Genomic DNA, 22,720 nt, shown 5'->3' with positions numbered 1-22,720 from the left:
CTGTCTCCCTCTTTTTTCTCACCCTGACACCTCACCCAGATTGGAGGGGACACTTTATGAGAAGCCACGTTTTTGGGTCTTTTGAAGTGAAGACACGTCTTCTGGAGTTTCCAGGAGAGAAGCTGGTCCTGGAGAATCAGAAGCACCTCTGGTCAGTTTCAAAAGGACAGCCAGTTATAGGCGATCTCCCTACACACACACACACACACACACACACACACACACACACACAAACGCGTGCACACACTGCAGGCAGGCAGAGAAAGGCCTGGGGATTCTCCCAAAGGGGCAGTGGAGTTCCTAAAAATAACAACAAAAGGCAGAGGATGCGAATGGGACTCCCGGGGAAAATGAGAGAGAACTTGTACCCTCCAGGTTTCTTTCCGGCCGCAGGGACAAAGCGGGCTCTGGTTCCTTATCTGATCACAGCCCCTTCATGTTTCAGCTTGCAGAGTCCCTCAGGGACCCAGGAGCTGAGGCCAGGATCAGAGCCCACCACAGCCCATTCCCCTCACCCCATCTCTGCCCCAGGCTCCAGAAGCAGGTGCCCCAGCCCAGTCCGGCTTCTCTCTGCCTGTGGCCGGTCCGTCCCCTCCCTGGGCTCCGTTCTCCATCTGTGGGCTTGGAGATGACTTATCCCAGCCGCCCCTCCATCCCAGGGCAGGCCCTCAGCTTGCGGAGCGGGTGGGTCCCCTTTCTCAGCGGGCAGGCAGCTGCCCCTGAGCAGGTTTTAGCAGCAGCTGGAGACTTCTCTTTGGGATCAGCAGATTGGAGAAAAGTTTGAGCCAGCCTCTCTGGTCACCACCTCCCTCTGGCCCTCCTGCCTCTACTTCCTTCTTCCTCCCCATTCAACTTCCTCTCACCTCCTCCGGACCTCATGTGTCTTCAAGGCCGAAGAAGGAGGTTGCTTTCTGTCCCAGCTGGAGGAGGTGCTTCCCAGGAATCCTTCCCTGCTTGTGTCTCTGCTCTCCTCCACATCAGGTACACGTGGAAAACCTAAATGCCATCAAATGGATCTCATTAACAGCGTCTTGGTGCCCAGAGGATGGGTTCGGGCACCTCGGTGGGAGGTGTCCTCCCAGGCCCTGAGGAACCCCCTGTCCTCACCATAGAACAAGCGAATGAAAGGTGGCTCAGAAAGGGCATGATTGCCCAGGTGAGGCTTGGGGTCAGCACCCTTTGCACTTTCTTTCCGAAGAGCAAAGTGAAAGAGGCTGCATTTTCATTTAGAGTTTTTCTACCAGGCCTGACTTGCTGAGGGCAGGGCCCTGACTTTTCAAAGGACAGTCACACTGGAGCTCACCAGTACAGATCCAAAGCCTGACAATGAACCTGGCAATGTCAGTTCTGATCATTTATCCTGCAGAATTAAACAGAGCAAGAATTAGCTACAGGAGTATCCACCATAGCATTATCTATAGCTGTAACAAACTGTAACTCACCTGAATGTCCAACCATAGGAGACTGGTTTAAAAAAAAAAAATTAGTATCATTCAAATGATGAAATATTATGCAGCTATGAAAAATAGATTGTAGAATATTTAGTGATATGAAAAAATATTATGTTCTAATAATATTTGAAGAAACAGGCTATAAAATAGCATGATTTTTTTGGTAAAAATACATATTCACACATGTATGTGAACTATGTAAATATAAATATAAAACTGTCGATTATTATTTCAAGATAGAGAATTAGATGTTATTTTGTTGTTGCTAGCTGTAGTTTCTGATTTAAATGATTAGAGAAAGGCAAGCACACATGTGATTTTCTTTGGGGGTTAAATATAAAAGGCCAGCAAGAGGCACTGTAGAAGAGATACAGCAGACACAGGCTCTGAGATCAGGAGGACCTGGGTTCAAAGCCCAGCTTTGCCGCTGAACAACTGTGCAAGCTTAACGAGTGATTTAACTTTTCTTGGCCTCAGTTTTTTCAGGTGAAAATGGAAATAATGCTATGAATTCTGTGGATGCTGTGAGCATTCAATGACATAATCAATGTAAGTCATTTAACACGGTGGTTAGAGACACCCTCAAATTTTACTTACTATATAGAAGAGTCAGTGTGCATTTGATACGTACAGTTCATCACTGAGTTTGCTACCTTTCCAGTTAATTGTTTTTTTCAGCAGCATGTGGGCAGGGGGATGGTATGGCAGGTGGGGATTTACAATGAAGGAACAAAGGGAGGAATACTTAGTGCAGACACCAACTGTACAGCTGGACCCTGCCATCTGCAGGTGAGGGTCAGAGGGGCCCCGAGTTACATGACAAGTTCACGGCCGGGCTGGGTTTGGACCCCGTCTCCCAACCCCTTGTTCCGCCCTTTGCCTATTGCCGGGGTCTCCTTCCTTAGAGGTGTTTTTGAGGAATACTCACCTAACCCTCCCATCACACCTGGGCCCTGGTTCCTTCCCCTGGAGATCAGAGGGAGTCCAGCCTGTCAGGAAGCCTTGACCACACAGAGGCTCTGGCCCAGGAGTCCAGGGGCCGGGGATCCCAGCCTCTCATGCCCTCCCCACACCTCGCAACTGGGCCAGGCCTTCACGCCAGGGGCACCCAACTCATCCCCAGAGTCCTCTTTCCTGATTTCAGGAGCACTGCTGCAGCCCTTGGGGTGGGTAACAGGAGCTGCCTGTCCTACCCCCCAGGGGAGGTTTGGGGGCCATATCCCAGAAGCCCCCCTGATCCGTCCCAGGGCCTCTGGGAAAAGAGTCAAGTGTCTCTATAAACTAGGGTCCTTTTAGAGATGAAATTATTTTAGCCTTTTTTGAGATTTCTCAGAGGTGGAAATCCAAGCCTGAGAAGGGGTGGCCTGCCCAGCTTCAGGGGAAACAATAAAAGGTTGGACAGGTGGGGCCTGAGCCAGCCAGAGATGCGGGGCAGCAGTTTGCATATTGCAGTCCAGAGGGAGGACTTCTTGAATGAGAAAAGACCGTATATTCTGAGCCCCAGATTACGATGTTTGGGACAAGGCAATAGAACATGAAAAACATGCACTCTGGGGCTGGGTGGAGCTGGGTTCAAACCCTTGCTTTGCTGTTTGGTAGCTGTATGATCTTGGCCATGTTTCTTGATCTCACTAAGCCTCAGTTTGCTTATCTCTTAAATGGAGCTGCAAATAGAACCTGTCTCGTGTGCATTTTGCATGAAAAATGATGTGATATATATCAGGTGTAGAGCCCAGGATGTGGCAGACACTGCTGAGGAGGAGGAGGGTGATTGTTGAATGCCTGGGTACCAGAGGACGGATATTGACAGGGAGGCTTGGGCAGAAGGCCCAGCATCTATCCTCCTCCATAGTGTTTTTGCTCTCACCCTGGGACAATCTTGCCAGTTGGGGGCAATGCCGGGGGAGAAGGGAAGGCTTTGCCACTCTTCTGGAGCATGTGCCCAGCAGTCGGCCATAGGCACTGGAGCCCATATGGCTCTAGGAGCCCACACAGGCTCAAGGCCTGCAGAAAGGGTGAATGTGCACAGGCCCCACCCCCCCAGGGCCACCACCTCTGATCTTGACTTTCATGGGTTGGAGGACTGTGTGAAGAAACAGGCCGAGGAGGATGAATAACCAGAGGCCAAGGAGGCAGGTGGGGTCCGAACTGGCTGCTGCTGCATCACAGGGCAGGGCAGGGAGCAGGAAGCTCAAGCTCTGGAGCCAAACTTCCGGGTCTCAGTCCTGACTCTACTCCTTGGTAAGGTAATACCTCAGATAGCAATCAACTGTCCTGGGCCTCAGTTTCCTCATCTGTAAAATGGGGAAAGTCAACTCCCTCCCAGTGTTGCTCTGAGGACTGAGTCCCAGGCACGCACGTAGCACGTGCTCCGTGAATGTGAGCATTTGTCAGGGGCTGGGAGCCTGAGGGCAAGGGGAGAGGCCTCTGGGGAGAGGGCCACCAGCTGGGGCTACACGTCCCCGAGCTTGTGCACTTACCTGCCTTCCCTGGATTCCCCTTTTGTAGGCTTCGCTCCTCGGGCTCTGTTCCTTAGTACACATGAAACACAACAGCTCCAGAGTTTCAAGGTTTCTGGAAGCCTGACAGGGTGAGGATTGGCTGGGATGGGGAATGGGGGGATCTGGGACCAGCTGGCTTCTAGCCTAAACTATCTGTGCCACAGTTTCCTTATCTGTAAAATGGTGACAAGAGATCGGTTCTCTGCGAATGGCAATGAGCTGTTACCTCGGCCTCCTGTCCTGCCAGGGTAGCAGTGTTCACCAGCGCTGTCTCAGTGTACTCTGGGGGCTTGCCATGGGGTTGGCTTCTCTGTCCCCAAGTGCGGGCTTCTAGGAGTCTGGCCCAGGCTTTAACCAGGCTGGAGCTGATCCTGGTCCCCCCTCTGCCGCTTCGGTTTCTGGGTGATTTTGAGGCTGGAGAAACATAGGCCAACACTGCTCTCTGGTGGCCAACTCTTTAAAGGCAGGGAGCAGAGTGCAGAGACTGGGTGACATCTCTGGTCAATGGCCCAGGGTTTCTGAGCCCCTTTAATAAAGAGAAGGGTTCCCAGGACCAGCAGCAGCTTCAAGGAGGAAACATGCCCCCTGGAGAAAAACACCTTAACGCCGCTGTGATAGAAATAGTGGGAACTGGGTTGGCAATGGGGCAAAATGCCTTAGAAGGCGGCCAAGGGGGCAGTGGGACTGGTCTGGATTCAAATCTGGCTCCTCCAGTTATATTTTCTGAGTGCCTTGCTGTTGTTTAATCTCTGAACCTCTGTTTGCTCATATGGAAAATGAGGTTAACCAGGGTCACCTCCCTCAAAGGACTGTTGCAAGAACTGAATGAGACAATACAGGAAATGCCTCTGAAGCGATGCTTGGCAATAGCTCATTCCTTCACTTATTCAGAAAATGCTAATCGAGTCTCTCCACGGCAGTAGTTCTGGGCATGTGTGTGCAGGACACTGTCAGAGTCACACGGTTGAGGCTCACACCTCTTCTCATTTTGCCATCTTTGTGCAGTGCCTGTAGTTTTGATTCACTTATAATTTTTGAATCGGTTCTCACATTTCTTTTGCTTTGTTGTTTTTTTTTTTTTACTTAATGAATTTAAAGATAAATTCCATACGATTTCTGGGAAGGGATCATCAGTATCAGTATCATTTGCTATACATAAAATAGGGAGAATGAGCATTTATTTAGAGCTTACACCATGCTGGGCACAGCCTGAATCCTTACCTTGTTATCTCATCCAGTCCTCACAGCAATTATAGGAGGTACTATAATTATCACCATTTTATAGATGAGGAAACTGAGGCAGCACCGGCCTGAGCTTGCTCACTCTTTGCTAGGATGTGAGATCAGCCAAGTGTTAGAGAGGTGATGAAACACACCAGCCAAGGACTTTCTCCTTGGAGAAAGCAAAAGCACTGAAGAGAATTGAAAAGAGCGATTTTTCTCATCATGTGTGTGACAGACAGAATGACCCCCCCCCCAAGAAGTCCACTTCCAAATCCCCAGAATCTGTGAATTTGTCATCTTCCAAGGTAAAAGGGACTTTGCAGAGTGATTAAGTAAAGACCAGATAGAGTGATTATCCTGCATTATCCAGGTGGGCGCACTGTAATCAGAATGGTCCTTCTAAGAGGGAGACAGGGGAGATTTAATAGCAGAGGGGGAGACGTAAAAATGGAAGCAGAGATTGGAGCGATGTGGCCACAAGCCAGGGAATGCTGAATGCCTTGCCACCTTTAGAAGTTGGAAGAGGCAAGGAAACGGTCCAGTGGAATCTCCAGAAGGAACCAGCCATGCTGTTATCTTGATTTTCACCCCAAAGACTAATTTAGGACTTCTGACCTCAAGAACAGTAGCAGATAAGTTTGTGTTGTTTTAAGCCACTAAGCTTGCGATAATTTGTGACACTAGCAATAGGAAGCTAATGTAATTGGAGTCCATGTTATGTGAAGCTGTGACCGTGTCCACTGAAGACCCCTCCTATACCACCAGTGGCCTTTGTGCTGCACCTAGAGAAACAGCCCGCTCAACAAGGAGTTCCCCTCCCTCTCTGTCCCTCCCCCTCCCGCCCCTTCCCCTGTCTCTGGGTAAAGAACACTGGTTAGAGGCAGTCGCTCTAGCTGGGCTTGGTCACTTATTCCTGTTTTCACTCTGGGACTTGGTGGACTGTGTTGGCCCCTCTGGGCCTCAGTTTCCTCATCCAGCAAATGGGAAGCAAAGCTGTGTGGATTTCAAGGTCCTGCCCAGCAGGTCTCATGTATAGGACCCACCTACGGAACTGATCAAAACCACTCTCCCGGGCCTGTGCCCCAGAGATTCTGACTTGTGAGGCCCAGGTGGGGCTGGGCATAGTGCTTTTAGGGAGCCCCAGTGCACACCCAGCTTACAGAGCAAGTGATCTGGGGATCCAGGCTGTGTCCCCAATGTTATCCCTTGGAAACATGCTGCTCAACAGCCTGCTCCTCGGACCCCAAAGCATAAAGTCCCTGCTCTGCCATTTCCAAGCTGTGTGACCCAGGACAAGTGCCTGTGCCTCTCTGGACCTGTTTCCTCACTGTAAATTGGAACTAATAATTGTCTATGCTTCAGAGGGTGGTTGTGAGGATTCAACAGTTACTAAAGTGCAAACTGCCAAGAGCAGTGGCTGGCACATAGTAGGTACTCATGTGTGTTGCCCACCATGGCATTCAAGGTCACCTGTCCGACCTCTCCCGTCCCATGCACCCCACCCCCTCTCTGAGCCCCCGCCTCGGGTTGTGGCCATGTGAGCTTCTCACAATTGCTCAGCACGTGCCTGCCTTTCCTCCTCTCCACCTGGACGACTCTGGCTCACCTTCCCATCCTGCCAGGGAAGCCTTCCTCCCCTGCTGGGTCCCTCGTACCTGGCACACTTTGCTTCGCTGTGGGACCCGCAGCACCTTGAGGGCAGGGATGGTGCTTTCTCCATGGCTTTGGACAGTTCTCATCACATTCGTGAGGGAGGAGAACGGGCTGTGAGCTCTCCTCTTTACTGTGGTTTGTACTGTAGAAATTGGGGCCGCAGTGGTGACTGCCCCATGTGTCCCTGTAAATCAGAAATGAGTTGATGCTTCTATGCCTGGCCCAGGGATCACCTGCTCTTACCCCTGTGTCTCACGGTCAGGGTCACTCTGATTACCCAGGGCCCAGCTGGGTGGATCTTCATGTGACCTGCCCTAACGGCAAATCCTATGATCCCTGGAAACCACACCTACTCATTTGTAAATGTGGTCATTTAACGCTGAAATTCAGGCAGCCACTGTTTATGAGGACCTAATATTTTCCCAAGTGTTCACTGATTTAAACATTTAGATTTTTTTTAATAACATTTAACACCAAATATGTTATTTGTGTTTAATTTTAAACTCCTTTTAAGATCTGTGTGCATTTTGGGAGTCTGCCAATGGGACATATTTTTCATAAAATCTATTTCCTTTCCCCCCAGTTTTATAAATAGTCAAAAATAACTGCATCCACCTCTCTTAAGAATTTTCTCATTGGAGTCATTAAGAGTTAAATCTAAGAAAAACAATATGGTTAATTGTGCTTATTATTATAAGAGTTTGGGTTAGTAGCCCTGATTATTATAAGGGTTATTTATTATAAACCTCTCAGTAAATAGAAGATATTAATATTTTATAAATAGCTATGGAAGTCTTTTGCATGGTACTTGCTCTGCGGGTTTGGTGAATATCAACTCTTGCCTTTTCTGTGCTCTGTCCTGACTCCTTTTGGGCAGAAGAAACCCACCCTAACCTCGCTGCCCTACCCCCTTCACAGGGGACGATTCCTTTACCCCCAACGCCTCTGTTCCTCACCTGACCCACTCTTTCTTCCAGAGTCCACCTCTGGCAAAATCCCATGATGAGAAAAGTTAGCTTTGGGGCTGGTCCTTGCCTCTCCCGATACCCTCGTTATCACACCCTGAAACGTCTCTCATTCTGGGCCTCACCGCTCCAAAGATCTTCCTCTAAGCAGTATTTAAACTTCACCCATGGGACTTCCCTGACAGTCCAGAGGTTAAGACTTTGCCTTCCAATGCAGGGTGTGCGGGTTCAATTCCTGGTCGGGGAGCTAAGATTCCCACATGCCTTGGGGCCAAAAAAAAAAAAAAAAAAAACCCGAAACATAAAACAGAAGCAATATTGTAACAAATTCAATAAAAAGACTTTAAAAATGGTCCACATCAAAAAAAAAAAATCTTTAAAATAAATAAATAAACAAATAAATAAATTTCACCCACCGCTCACAGCACCAGCCGTGAAGCCATGAAGATGCCCTGGTGGGTCCAGCTCCTCAGCTCCCTGGGGACACTCCTTTGCACACGTGCACTTTCTTGCCCCTTTGGAAAGTGAACTCAGCCAGATTCCGAGCCTCTGGGCGCTGTCTCCTCACCTTAGAGCATCCATGATGCAGCCAAAGCCCCAGCTACCACCGAAACAGAACTCACTGGACTGTTGAGGAGAGAGTGGAAGCTGGACCGGGCAACAGGGCTGGGGCTTGGTGAGGGGCCGTGGTGGCTACACGAAGAGACTGGGGTGGACAAAAGCAACAGACGGCCCGTGCGTGAAGGCATGCAAGAGGCAGCACAGAGTTAAAGCCAAGTTTCCTGTCCAGCTGCCAGTTTGATCCCAGCCTTTCCATGTATCACGTGTATGATCTTAGCTCACGTCGTGCCTCTGTGCCTCGGTGTCTTCATCTGGGAAATAATGTAAAGTACGAAACTGTTAACCCAAAATAAAATAAACGAATATTTAAACGAACTGAAGTCGCAGAGAAGATTCTTGGGGGTGGCACGAACAAGGTGGGCGGATTTGCACTGGGATGGGCTGGAGCCAGGTTTCTTAACATCACTGGAGGCCCTGGGCCTGCCTGCCCTCCCGACCATCCCCAGGAGCAACCTGTCCAGTCCTGGGCCTTAGGGATTCAGCTGATGGAATTATGCAATGAGGCTTGCTTGAGTCACGGAATCGTTTTTATTGTCAGTAAGAAATAGCAACACTTTGGAGATGATCAGCTAGAAAAAAGATGGGTTGGCTGTATTAAAAAATGTAAAGTACAAAACTGTTAACCAAAAATAAAATAAAAGAATATTTAAAAGCTTTTCTGTTCAGCTTAGAAAATGAAACAAAAATATAGCTCCTTATACCTAAGAAACTGGGCTATAAAAAGGTATGCCCAGGATGCTGGTGAGAGCGTACTGGGAGAAGGCATTCTTGATGGATCCTCGTGCGGCTAAGAATCCAGATGGGGCATCGTCACCCAGCACCCGGGTCACTGGCCCTGGTGATACTGGGTCTGTCACTGCTGACAGTTCTGGGGCCTAGATCAGCCCATTCCCTCTGCCTGAGTGCAGGCAGCCGATGGACGGTCTCCCCACTCTCTGAGGCATCAATGTCCCACTGTGTGTCTCCTCTTCTGGAAACTCCCATCCTTGTCTCCTTAGGTGCAGCCCTGGTCAGCAGCATCTCACAGGTCGGCGGACAGTAAGTCGGAGGTCTGCTTGCCTTCTTCGGCAGGTTTGCCAGCCAGCTGCGTGGGAGAAGAGGATAAAGAGACACAATCCAAAATGGGGTTCTCATGAGCACCAAAGCAGGGCTTCCTGTCCCACTCACAAGGGCCGCTGAGCTGACCCCTCCCAGAACCCAGTGAGCCTGAGCTGCCGTGACTTTGATTGATGTGACCAGAAAGGCTGTGCCATGCAGTGGTTAGAACACAGGCTTTGCTGTTTCATGGAACTGTGTGAACTTGGGCAAGTCGCTTACCTAACTCTGTGAGCCTGATAAAATCCTCACAGTGGAAGGTCAAATGGGATCATGTTTGGAAAGGGCTTAGCATGGTGCCTGACTCACTGCGCGCTCATGGTGAACTTGCAGTTCTTACGGCAGCGGAGTCCTGCTTTAATAGCACCCTGAGGATCAAGGTGTCAGTGGTACCTTCATCTTGTGGTACCTTTTAAATAGTAGGATTCTGTGATATAAGCTGAATAGGAAAGTTCTTCCAAAAGAATTAAAAAGCACTTTTAGCTGCCCAGGCGCAGCAAGGGACAGCTATGGTTTCTCAGGTCCCAGGGGCCCTGCACACCGTCTGGCACATTCCTGCAGCCCAGCTGGGGTCCATCCTGCTCAGGGCAGCCACCTGGGGGCCAAGAGGAGAACTGCACTCTGGGCATTTCTGGCCACCATCCCCACCCTAGGGGGCCCTGCCCATACCTCCCTGAGGGTGACCACACGTGCACACGCGCATATACACACACGCCTCCATTTTCTCCTCTCTCCGCCTCCCCCTCTTCCCTTCCTCCCCCCCACCCCCCCTTCCTTGTACTGTCTGGGTGCTCACCATCGTCTTGAAGAACTGATTTACTTTCTTCCGCTTGAGCGTCTTCTTGTCGCCTTCTGACAGAGGGAGGAAGGTCTGGCTGAGGCGGGGGGATGAGTTGGCCTCTTCCGTCCCGGGCATGCCGGCCACCGAGAGCGTGAGGGCTGCGGGAGAGCCGAGAGCCGCCGTGAGTGGTGGGCGGAGAGAGGGTGACTTCGGGGGGCAGATGGGAGACGCGCGGGGGACAGAGATAGAATCCAGGGAGAACAGGCGGGGGGCCAGGCAGGAGGCGGGAGGCCCGAGTGCTGCCGTGCTGGGACTGTCGAGCCTGTCAGTCCACTGCGCTGAGGCCTGCCCAGCCCCGCACACGGCAGCCTGCAGCGTGGCCCGATCGAGGCCTCGTCCAAGGGCTTCTGGGCTGGAAACACGGGTCCATGGTGGGGGAAGGCCCTGGCCACTGGGTCCCTGACGTCCTCAGGGAACAGGGCCTTTTGCCCAGGTCGGGGAGATCGTGTGGGCTCACTCTTGTCTTCCAACACGGAGAACCCAGAGGTCCCGGGAGGAGAGCATCTCCAACCAAGGTGTCATCTGGTGATTATGGCCCCCAGCTCAGAGTCACACAGACGACTCTGACCCTCGGTTTTGACTTTGGGTACCTGGGGGTAAGAGCACAGACCTCAAGGGCGTTGTGAGGCCTGCTGCGAGGACAAGAGTGAAACGGCCGCAAGGGGGTGTCCTGCCTGGGGAGGCTGGGCAGTGGGATACAGTTCCAGGGGCCTCCACTACTTAGTGGCTGGGACAGTCAGGAGATTGACATTCTCAGTGCCTCAGTTTCCTCATCCATACAATGGGGCTGGTCACATGATCTACTTCATAGGTTTGCGCTGAGGCTTAAATGAAACAACGAAGGAGGAACATTTGTCACCAAGCACAGAGTGGCCGACACCAGAGACTTGCCACGTGCCAGATGGAGCGCTCTTGGGCAGGCTACATCCCCAGTTAGAGCCCCAGGTCCCCCTCTGTGAATTAGCAAAGGTCATCTGTAAACTGCAGACCTCCTCACCGGACAATGAATGAGTGATGGGGGAAATGGAAGTATCTGTGCATCCAACACTCTGCAACTGTAAGATGTGGCAGCAATTTCTGTAAGTCCCGGAAATAGCCTTCCAGGCCCCAGAGGGAAACACGGGCTGAGAGATTTACCAGGGGCAGACTTCCGATCCCTGGGAGGGCCTGGCTAACTGAGAACCCAGGACCACCTGGTGGGACATACCACATTCCCAGTGGATCCTGAGCTCCAGAGTGACAGCAGGCCTCCACCCCAGCCCTGGTAGGGCCACAGAAGTGGGTGGGTGTGGGGAGACCTCAGAGGACAGGGGGGCTGTGAGCAGAGCCTCTGACCCCCATGGTGCTTAGCTCACTTTGCTGTGTAGATATGGTTCCCACCCTCCTCCACCCCCAGACACCTCTACACCCCCCGTGCTGGTGGTGGCAGGGTGCGTACCTGGGATGGTGGGCATGGACTGGCTGGCGAAACTCATCTGAGAGAGGATGGACGCCCTGGGGGCGACGGCCACATGCTCCGAAAGGTTGGTGTCACTCATGAACTCGTGCTTCCTGGAAAGCTGGATGAATATATCATGCCCACACGTGCATACAGAGACACACAGACACACACACACACACACCACAGAGGCTTCGCATGAGGCAGTTCTAGGCCCTGAAAAGTCAGCGATAAGGGTTTGTCATGGCTTCTATGGACCCAGCCCCAAGTTTATTTATTCTGTTTTGCGTCACTCTGTGCCAGCGTGCCATGCATGGTTGCACAGGTTGTATACTATACAACTCTGCTGTGTGTATGTGGGGTGGGGCGGGGGGGGGCATTCATTTAGACTATGGTGTGAATGATGCCCCCTAGAATTGTGAAACACAGTCTTTGTTTCCAGCCTTCTCCCCCTGGCAAGAATAGCCTCTGAGGCCTACTGGGAAGTTTGTGGGGGATTCTTTCGTCGCTGGAAGGCATCTCAGCTGGGCCCTTGCCCTTTCATCCGGCAGCCCTCCCTTCCCAGGAGAGTAAATCCCTCTCCCCCTTCCAGGCTCCCAGAATGCTTTCAACAAACCTCTCTTTCAGGGGGAAGCTGGGGTTGAACCCAGGGCTGTCTGGTACCAAGTCTCATATTAAATAGTTATTAGTTTATAAGACAATAACTCTTAAAGTCAGGGCAGTGAGAATTTCATCTCTGCATCCCCAGCTGGGCTCCCGGTCCACTGGAAGAGCTTAGCAGAGTCTGAGATGTCAGTGGTTAGAATGGCCCTGGGGTGGGGATAGAGGGCCGAGGTGGGAACACCTGGCCCAGCCCTGGGAGGGCGGCTCTCCTGCTCAGTGGTGGACCAGGCAGCTTCTCCCCAGCCTCAGAGTCCTGTGCGATGGTAGAAAGGACACAGGGACAGCCTGGGTCATATCCCACTCTGTCACATCCAGGCTGCAGGGGCGCCAGCAAGCACTTCACCTCCCTGCCCCTCAGATGCCACCTCAGTAACCCCACTTCACTGTGAGAGTGAGGCTTGAGCGGCCCACGTCTCGGGGCCCCAGGCGGTGCGCCAGGCATGCAGTGGAGAGCTGCCGATGGTGTCAGAGAAGATCCTGCCTTGGCCCCTCACCCGCTTCAGGTCGGCCGTGGGCTTCTCGTCCGCAAACACCACACTGCTCCTCTTGCTCCTCTTCTTGGACCTCCGCAGCTTGACCTCTGGCAGAGTGCTCCCTGGGGAGATCGGCTCCTCTTGTTCCACTTTTGGAGTCTTGGGAGGTGCTAATTCCAGGTCGAAGCTGAATGGCAAGAGCGACAGCAGTAAAAACTGCAGTTAGAGCTTCAGTGGAACTGTCTTGCAGACCCAGGCTGACTGAGCTGTCACCACAGGGTCGGGGGGTAGATCAGCTCACCTGGCAGAGTTTGGGAAGCCACTTGCTTAATTTGCAAACACTCAAAATACAGGGTAAAATAACATTGAAGGCGGTGAGCCATAAGACTGGTGATAGGAAGAGAAAACTGGTTAAAAATATGGATCTGGATTCAAATCTATGCCACTTTTTAGCCAAATGACTTTGGGCAAGTCACTCAACCTCTCTGAGCCGCAATTTCCTTTTCAGTAAACGGGGGTGTTTGCAGCAACCTTGCAGAGTAGCCAAGAGATGAGGTCAAGGACCCCTTAGCACATTCTCCCAGAGAGAGTTCTCCATCACAGGATCTGCTATTACATTAGTTGAGTCGGGCCAGGTCGCACAGATGGCTCCAAGAAAGTGCAAGGCGAGAGGCTTTTCTTGGCCAAGGAGGGGAACCCCGACAGAGGTACAGGTAGGTACAGGAGGAGGAGCTCTGGGATGGGGAGCTGGTGGGGACAGGAGCACCAGCAGAGGCAAGAAGATGAGGAGCTCAGGCTGGCTGATGGAGGTGGCTGGACGGGGAGCCTGTGGGCTGTGCAGTGTCCTGCTGGGTCCTCAGGAAAAGCCACCACACCTCTCTGGGCCTCGACTGACCCCCTAACAACGGCACTAAGCCGCACAGGGTAGTTGCGAGGGTTTTAATGAGGTGCCAGGTGGGGAAGGGCTTTCAAACAGAAGGGCACGGAGATGTAGAAGGACGGCCGAGGGCAGAAGGGCAAGAAGCGAGGCTTTGCTGAGGGCTAGGCTGGGGCAGGGGTACGGGGGCTGCCTGGGGTGGGGACTGACCTCTCAGAGGTGACTTTGCTGGGCGTGCTGCAGTCAGAGTTCATGGAAGCCATGGAGATGATGGACATCTGCCTGTAGGAGCGCAGCATGGACCGGGGCCGGCCCACTCGCCTGTCCTCGAAGTCGGGCTGCGGGCGGGGAGGAGGGGGTGGTTAGCAGCCAGGTCTGATGTCAAGGCAGGGAGGGGGATGGGGTGACGTGGCCTCCACATTACTGCTGCCTTCCTCCTTCACCTGCGTGGGGCAGAGCAAAAACTTCCTGGCTGGCTGAGGCTATGCGCAGCTGTTTAATAAAAGAATTTGTCAGGCCTTTATTCCTGGTTCCTGGGAGATGATGTCTAAATCCTTGCAATTTCCCCACTGGTAGGAGTGTCTTTATTTTTCATGGTGGCCCCTTTACACTGATGGGAAGACTCAGGATGGGGGCTGGCCAGAAAGACCAACCTTGTGATTACAGGGCTGGGACTCTGGGCCAGATAGTATCAGCTCAGCCTCTGGGGAGGAAGGGGGACTGGAGATTGATGTCAATCACGTGGCCAATGATTCATTCAATCATGCCTATAAACCCCAATAAAAACTCCAGACACTTCGGCTAAGGTGAGCTTTCCTGGCTGGTAATCACACATGGATGTGCCAGTAGGACAGATACAGTGACATGTCCTGAGGACACAGAAGCTGTGTGTTTGGGACCCTCCCAGACCTCACCCTATGCTTCTCTTCATTTGGCTGGTCCTGATTTGTTTCCTTGATAATAAAACTGTAATCAGAAGTACAGTCATCCTTCAGTATCTATGACCTCCAAGAATACCAAAATCCAGGGATGCTCAAGTCCCTTACATAAGATGGCATAGTATTTGCACGTAGCCTATGCATATCCTCCAGTATAATTTAAATCCTCTCTAGATTACTTATAATACCTAATACAATGTAAATGCTATGTAAATAGTTGTAACTATAATGTAAATGTGAGGTAAACAGTTGCCAGCACAGCAAATTCAAGTTTTGCTTTTTGGAACTTTCTCGATTTTTTTTCCCCAAGTATTTCTAATCCTCCATTGGTTGAATCTGCGAATAGGGAACTCATGGATATGGAGGGAGGAGCGACTCTTTGACTTCTGTGAAATTATCAGACCTGAAGGGGTGGTGGGAATCTCCAAATTTGTAACCAGTTGGTCAGAGGTGCAGGTGGCCTGGGAGCCCTGGTGTCTGAAGTGAGGGGAGTCTTGTGGAGGACTTTGCCCTTAACCTATGCAATGTCACCTAACTCTGGGTGGTTACCATCAGAACTGCACTGGGGTGTCACACAGGGAGTGCTGGAGGAGGCGACCTGTCTCATGGAAAAACTGTTGTGCCAGAAGACAAGAGACCTGAGTTCACCTCCATGCTTTCCAGTAACTCACTTCTCGTCTCTGGGCCTCAGTTTTCCCATCTGTAAAATCAGAGGGCTGGGCCAGATGGCCTCTGAAGGACCACACAGCCCTGACGTTTTATGATGCTACTCTCTGGGGAAGAGGATAAAGAAGAAGTCTCGTGAGCACCAGGCTGCTGGCCTCTTGAGGACACGGAGCTTATTAGTGGCCCAAAGCGCTGGCTTTGGAGGCCATCAGAGCCGGGGCAGTGACCTGCACTCACTTGTTACATAGCCTCTGGCAAGTCACTTACACCTAGGAACCTCCAGAAGAGACACAAGGGGTTAAAAATCACTCCCAGGCTTGTTGTGAAGACGAAATGACCTAAGTGCTTAAGATTAGACTGGCACATAACAGGTGCTTCATCAACACTGCTTTTATTATTAGCACGGTCCCTTGAGTGCTAAGGCCTCAATTTGTAACTGGTGTTTATCTGGGGTGACTTTTGAGGGACCAAGTTTCCAGAAAGGTTCCCTGGATTGGCCCTGGCACTGCAGGTTCTCAGGTCCTTCTCCTCAAGGGCCGGTTCCTTGGCTCCAATCTCATCATCCTCCCTGCCCCACCCCTCCCGGCCACAGGGACCACCAGTACCATCTCTCTGACACCGTACTCCTTCTCCACCTTCACTTTCAGGTTCTTGAAACATTCCTCCATCCGGTCATGGAAGGGCCGCAGATTTTCTGACACCCTTTTCTCATGGATCTTAATCCCAGCTCCCAGGAAGGGGATCTGGAGAGAAAGGTGGTAAATGATGAGTCAAAGGTTGGCCAGCTGGCCCCATGGAGGTGGTGGAAGCAAGTCTGCCTGCTGAGAATTTGTTGAGGGCTTTAGGGTCTTGGAAACCTTCAGGCGGGGTCACCAACCCTGAGAAATGGGAAAGCTGCATCCTTGGGGTTTGCTCTGAAAACAAGACCTCTAGGAGAAAGACCTCCGGCTGCCCTTGCCCCACAGGAGGGCTGGACGCCCCCCACCCCCATTAGAAGCCACGTGTTAGGGAGAGTCTGCACCTTACAGAATCTACTGAGGGGCAGAGTGTGAGACCAGAGGAGAGGACTCTCTGTTGCTCTGACTTAAAGCCTTGCCCGAGAAGTTCTTGGCAATGCAAAAGGGAAAGTATGATTGTCAGAGGCTGGGAGACAGGAGAAGGGAAGGGTTGAACAGAAAAAGAGGAGTGGGCACAGCCTGGTCTCACAACACAGGAGATCCAGTGATACCACTTCACGTGGTTGCTGAAGAAAGATACCCAGATGTTGACATCGTGGAGTTAACCAGCCAATAGGGAGTTTTTAAAAAGTGATGTAAAAAAGCCTTGGGAAGATGAGAGGGGAAGAGATCATTGACGTGAGACAGTTAAGCTCTTATTTATCAACAGAGGGGGTCAATAAACACTGGCTAAATGGTAGATACAAGGACAGTAGCCAAGCCACAGTGGCTACGACGAGCAGGAACAGCTGAAAAAGTTCGTGGTGTGGCCTCAGGGAAACACAATGAGGGCTGCAAAGAGTCGAATATAGATCATTTTGAGGAAAAACATGTTTCCATGATGGTGACATAAAGACATTTCTGCCTCCTTCTCTTGGAGGGCTCCCCAAAATGACAAAGTGAAGGAGAAACTGAAATTCCGTGAGACTAGGAGACATCTATGAACTTGGCCCACAGTACATCAGGTGGAAGGTGGATGGTAACTGACCTTCCAGGGCAGAGGAGGAGTTGGTGGTAAGAGGCCAATCTGCCTCTGGGAAGCCAGGAGGGGCTCAGGGATTAGAGGCACCAGGTATCCCAGAAAAGCTAGAGTGAGTTGAGAGGCTGAAAACAGAGGGATGGGTTGAAATTCTGTGACAGGAGCAGTTAGATGGCCAGGTCCCTACTGCTTTACCTGGTAGCCAAGTGTTATATTTTCCCATTTCCCCAAGAAGCAGGAGCTTATCCTCTAGAACAATTAGAACAAACAGCTATGGGGGCTGAGGGGTACCAGGCACAACAGAGGGCAAGGATGAGGAGACAAACAAGAAATAGGGGGTTGAGGGAAAGTCTGCACACTAATAGACAGTGAGACCTTCACTTTCCAGTCCCCAAATTGCCAGCAGTGCAGGAGCCAGGGGTACCTTCATATGCAATAGCTTGAAGGGTCTGTCCTGGAGAAAGTGAATGGCGCATGTTATACAGACGTTTGTGGATCGCTCAGTTACGATATGTAATGCCATCCAGGTGACAATACCTTCTCTCATGTGCACAGAAATTCATTCAGCTTTTTTAGTGCCCCACTCTTTACTATGAACAGACTGCCAAGGATCACCAGGCACTGAAGGAAATTCTCCAGTGTGGAAGACAGAGATCAGAACCAACAGATAGGAAAAAAAGCAAAAAGGGAGGGAGGGAGGGAGGGAGTAAGGGAGAGAGGAAGAAAAGAATGAATGGACTAACGTGGAAGAAACAGAGAATGAAGAGAGATTAAGAAAACTTTATTTTTTTTTAAATAACTAATATATAGAAACAACAAATTTTCTATCCATGAAACAAGACAAAGATTTTATTTAAAAAAGAAAGGAATGGGACTTCCCTGGTGGTGCAGTGGTTAAGAATCGCCTGCCAATGCAGAGGACATGGGTTTGAGCCCTGGTCCAGGAAGATCCTACATGCCACGGAGCAACTAAGCCCATGTGCCACAACTACTGAGCCTGCGAGCCACACTACTGAAGCTCGAGTGCCTAGAGCCCGTGTTCCGCAACAAGAGAAGCCACCGCAATGAGAGAGTAGACCCCGCTCACCGCAACTAGAGAAAGCCCGCATGCAGCAATGAAGACCCAACACAGGCAAAAATAAATAAATAAATTTATTAAAAAAAGAGAAGGGAATGATAATGGAAATACTACATATCAAAACTAATGAGATAAAAAGTTTTAATGGAGATAAATGTATAGCTTTAGTTTTACATGTTAGAAAATCAATTAGCTAAGTATCCATCTCAAGATATTAGTAGAAGAACAGCAAACTAAACCCAAAGAGAGTAAAAGGAAGGAAATAATAAAAGTAAGAGTGGACATGAATGAAAAAGAAAACAAACTGACAACATAGAGGACTGACAAATCCAAAAGTTGGTTCTTTGAAAAGACAAAAACATTGATAAACACCTTAAAGGGCTAATAAAAAAATAGAAGGTACCAATAACCAATATCAGAATTTAAAAAGGAGTATCACTATAGGAAGTACAAGCATTATAAAAGATCATAAGAGGATAATATAAAAAAGTTTATGTCAATAAATTTAATATTTAGATAAAATGGACAAATTGCTAGAAAAATACAACTTACCAAAAAGGGGACAAAAGAAACAGGAAATCTGAAAACTATTACATTAAATACATACTTTAAAGCATTCCTGGCCCATATGGCTTCACAGACAAATTCTAGCAAACATTTAAGGGATAAATAAATGGCAACTTTATACAAACTCTTAAAAATTTTTAAAATAGGGAGTAATTTTCAACCCACTTTTTGAGACCAGGGTAACTTTGTTACAAGAATTGAACAAGGATATTATAAAAAAGGAAAATTATAGGTTAATATCTCTTTTGAGCATAGACACAAAAATCCTGAAGAGCATATTTTCAAATAGAATCCAGAAATATATAAAAATGATAATACATTATGACCCAGTGGGATTTATGTCATACATGCAAGGTTGGTTTAATAGTCCAAAATCAACTAATGTAATTCACTGAATTAGCATAATAATGAAGAAAAACAATATGAGTATCTCAATAGATGCATAAAAGGCATTTGACAAATTAAAAACCCATTCATGATAAAGTAGCAAACTAGGCATAGAATGGGACATCATCTTTAAAATATTCCACTCTGTGAAATACTGACTCTTGCCCTGATGTGGGAGACATCAGGGCAAGATGTACTCTCTCTCTTCTTATACTCATCAGAGCAATGAGGGAAGAAAAATAACTAAACAGTATAAGATTGGAACAGAAGAAGTAAAACTTTTCATATTAGCAGATGATATGTTTGTCTGTAGAACATCCAAAAGAATGTACAAATAATTTGACTTATTAAGTGAATTTAGTAAGGTTGCTGGATACAAGGTAAACATACCAAAAAAAAAAAAAATTGTGATGATATTGACAAACAAAAAGAGAAATTAAAAAAATACCATTTATAATAGTTAAAAATACCAAATACCTTAAAACAAATCTAGTAAAATTTGTGAAAGACCTTTCTAGTGAAAACTACAATACTTTGCTGAGTGAAATTAAAGAACTAAAGAAAGGGAGAGAGATTCCATATTCATGTACTGGAAGAATCAATTATCATTAAAACAGAAATTCTTCCTAAATTAATCTACATGCCTAATATATTCCTATTCAAAATCTCAATGTGTTTTGGGGGTGTGTGAAAATTAGCAAGCTGATTTAAAAATTTATATGGAAATACAAAGGACTAGAAGGACCAAGACAAATTTGAAAAAAAAAATTGCAGTACTGTCACCATCAGATCTCAAGAGTTACTATAAAGCTACAGTAATTAGGAACAGTATGGCATTGGACAAATAGACCAATGGAATAGAGTAGAAAGTCCAGAAACAGACTGACACCTATATGATCACTTTATGTCAGAGTTGGGAGAAGTAATAGTCTTTTCAACAAATGGTGCTGGAATAATTAGAAATCTATATAGAAAAATAATTTACCCCTTACTTCATGTCAGTCAAAATGGATCATGTACTTAAGAGTATAGGACAAAACAATAAAACTTTCCAATAAAACACAGGAAATATCGTCATGATCTTGGGATAGCCAGAGATTTCATAAAGTGAAGACAAAAGTAATAATCATTAAAAAAATTGATAAATTGGACCTCATTAAAATTACAAACTTCTGTTCTTAAAAATACATCATTAGAAAGTAAACAGACAAGCCACAGACTGAATGAAGATATTTGCAATACATATATTTGACAAAGGACTCATATCTAGAATATATATAAACTCCTATGAATTATTAATAAAAAGACAATTCAGTTAATAAAATAAGTAAAAGATGTGAACAAACATCTCACAAAAAGGTTATTCAATTAGCCAATAAACACATGGAAAGGCGATGAACAATAAGTAAAACATGTGAACAAACATTTCACAGAAAGGTTATTCAATTAGCCAATAAACACATGGAAAGGCGATGAACACTGTTGCTCGCAAAGGAAATGCAAATTAAAATTAAACTGAAACACCACCTCACAACCACCAGAAAGACTAAAATTAAAGACTCACAGTATCATGCGTCAGCGAGAATGTGGAGCAACCTAGACTCACAGAAGTTCTTGGTGGGAGTGTAAATTGGCTCAGCCACTTTGGAAAACTGCTTCCTGGTATCCAGTAAGGCTAAAGATGAATGCATGACCCAGCACTCCCACTACTAGATAGATAGTGAGGACACTGAGTGCTTATGCCCATCAAAAAACATGAACAAGGATGTTCATACAACTCTTTCCATACTATCCAAAACCTGAAAACAACCCACCATCAACAGGAGAATGGATATATACATTAGTATATTATTGGTATATTGTATAGTCACACAATGGATAACACTTAGAACAAAAAAAGAAAAACTCCTCTTGCATGTAACAGCCTGGATGAATCACAAAGGCATTAGAGTGAAAAAAAGAAGCCAGACACACAGTAACACATACTGTATAATACCATTTTTATGACGTTCAAGAACTGACAAAACTAACCTATTGTGATAGAAGTTTGGCAGTTATCTGTTAAAGCCAGATATTCTCACATACTATAACCGAGCAATTCCACACCTAGGTATACATCCAACAGAAATTGTGCATGTGTGTGCCAAAAAGACACACACAAAGATGTTCAGAACAGCACGACTTGTAATACCCTCAAACTGAGATCAACCCAAATCTCCATCGGTTGAAAAATAAATAAATATGTTTTGGCACAGTTATACAGTCCAGCTGCCTAGACTATTATACATCAATGAAAATGAATAAATGATTGCTATGTACAACAAAATAAATCAATTTGAAAACATAACAGTAAACAAAATAAGTTAGACACAAAAGAATGCACACTGTGTGATTCCATTTATATATAGGTCAAAAACAAGCAAAAGTAAACTATAGTGTTCAGAAATGAGTGCTTGGGTGGTTAAAAAGTATTTTTAAAAAGCGAGTAAATGGTTACTATAAAAGCAGGAGAGGGGTCAACCTTGGGGAGGGCTGGCAATGACTAAAAGAAGGTACAAGAGAGGCTCCTGGGTGCTAGAGGAATTCCGCTTCTTCATCTGGTGGTGGCCACGTAAGTGTACACTGTGACAACTCAGTGTGCTGTATATTTTTGTTACGTGCAGTTTTCTGTATGTAATATTTTGTGAAATGTTTACAAGAAGAATGTACTGTAGACATCTTTCCATGCCAATAAATAGAGAGGAAATCTTTACAAAGGAAAAAATTAAGAAACAATCACTCTTGAAATCCATGAAATCTTGAACACATAATGTACTTTGCACTTCTAGCTTCTGTTGGGTTGCTAGCGGTGCAAGTACATCTCCCTTTGAAATCTAAGGGTCTCGTGTTTTGAGAAAATCCAAAGTGAATCTGGCTTTGGCAAACCAAGATCCAATCTATAATTAAGCTCCAAGAAGGGAGGGAGGGAGGGAGCAGGCCCACAATTTTATCCAGCGCTTTATTTCTGTTGCTTGGCACACAGTTGGGACTCAATATATATTTAAGTTGCAAGAATGAATGGAATAAAATGGAAGAGCTAATCTGCTGTGTGTAACGTAAAAAAGGTCACCTTCACCCTGAGCAGGGCAGCATCTTTTGAGTATTTAGGATGCTGGACTCTTGAGTGGGAGGAATGCGGCCCAGGGCAATCCCCTTTGCAGGCTCTTAGAAGCTGTAACATCAAATACATGCTTTCAAAGTCTCCTTTCTTTGCTTGTGGTGCCACTCTATTAACTGCCAGACTTTGGAAGAATTTCCTTAGAAGGCACGGCCTGGTATCAGCTGTGCTGTGAGGCCACAGTCTGGTCCATGCTTTGGGTGCAGTGAATACAGCCCAGGGAGTCCATTACCAGGTGATAAGACATGCGCAGTAGAGAGGCCCAGGACGGTGAAATGGATTGAGAATGACGCCCGACAACCAAACACATTTGTGTGACATGTTAGCCCTCCCTGGGGCACCCCAGAAACAGCTGAGGAAGGAAACCAACCAAAGCTGAGTCTTCCTGCTTCCCAAGTTGGGGATGGGGAGGGGGACTATCATTATTTGA

General features: G+C 47.9%; 1 protein-coding gene and 1 long non-coding RNA gene across 2 annotated transcripts in view; both read right to left on the bottom strand.

The window, feature by feature from the left end:
• Positions 1 to 48: 48 nt before the first annotated feature.
• LOC132362705 (uncharacterized) lies at positions 49 to 1,333 on the bottom strand. Its single transcript, XR_009502444.1, has 3 exons — positions 1,304 to 1,333; positions 864 to 996; positions 49 to 128 (listed from the first exon to the last, which is right to left on the bottom strand). It is a non-coding gene; the product is annotated as an uncharacterized LOC132362705 (long non-coding RNA).
• A 7,625-nt stretch (positions 1,334 to 8,958) lies between these two features.
• Positions 8,959 to 22,720, bottom strand: part of DOCK2 (dedicator of cytokinesis 2) — a 385,217-nt gene continuing 371,455 nt past the window's right edge. Inside the window, exons 45-50 of the mRNA XM_059917659.1 lie at positions 16,012 to 16,149; positions 14,013 to 14,140; positions 12,947 to 13,112; positions 11,790 to 11,910; positions 10,307 to 10,449; positions 8,959 to 9,499 (exon numbers count right to left, since the gene is read on the bottom strand). Coding sequence (XP_059773642.1) covers positions 9,437 to 9,499; positions 10,307 to 10,449; positions 11,790 to 11,910; positions 12,947 to 13,112; positions 14,013 to 14,140; positions 16,012 to 16,149 — 759 coding nt within the window. The 3' untranslated portion in view covers positions 8,959 to 9,436. The remainder of the gene's footprint in view (positions 9,500 to 10,306; positions 10,450 to 11,789; positions 11,911 to 12,946; positions 13,113 to 14,012; positions 14,141 to 16,011; positions 16,150 to 22,720) is intronic.

The sequence above is a fragment of the Balaenoptera ricei genome, chromosome 3 (genome assembly GCF_028023285.1).
Source record: "Balaenoptera ricei isolate mBalRic1 chromosome 3, mBalRic1.hap2, whole genome shotgun sequence".
NCBI lineage: Eukaryota > Metazoa > Chordata > Mammalia > Artiodactyla > Balaenopteridae > Balaenoptera > Balaenoptera ricei.
This window is presented reverse-complemented; position numbering and strand designations above follow the sequence as displayed.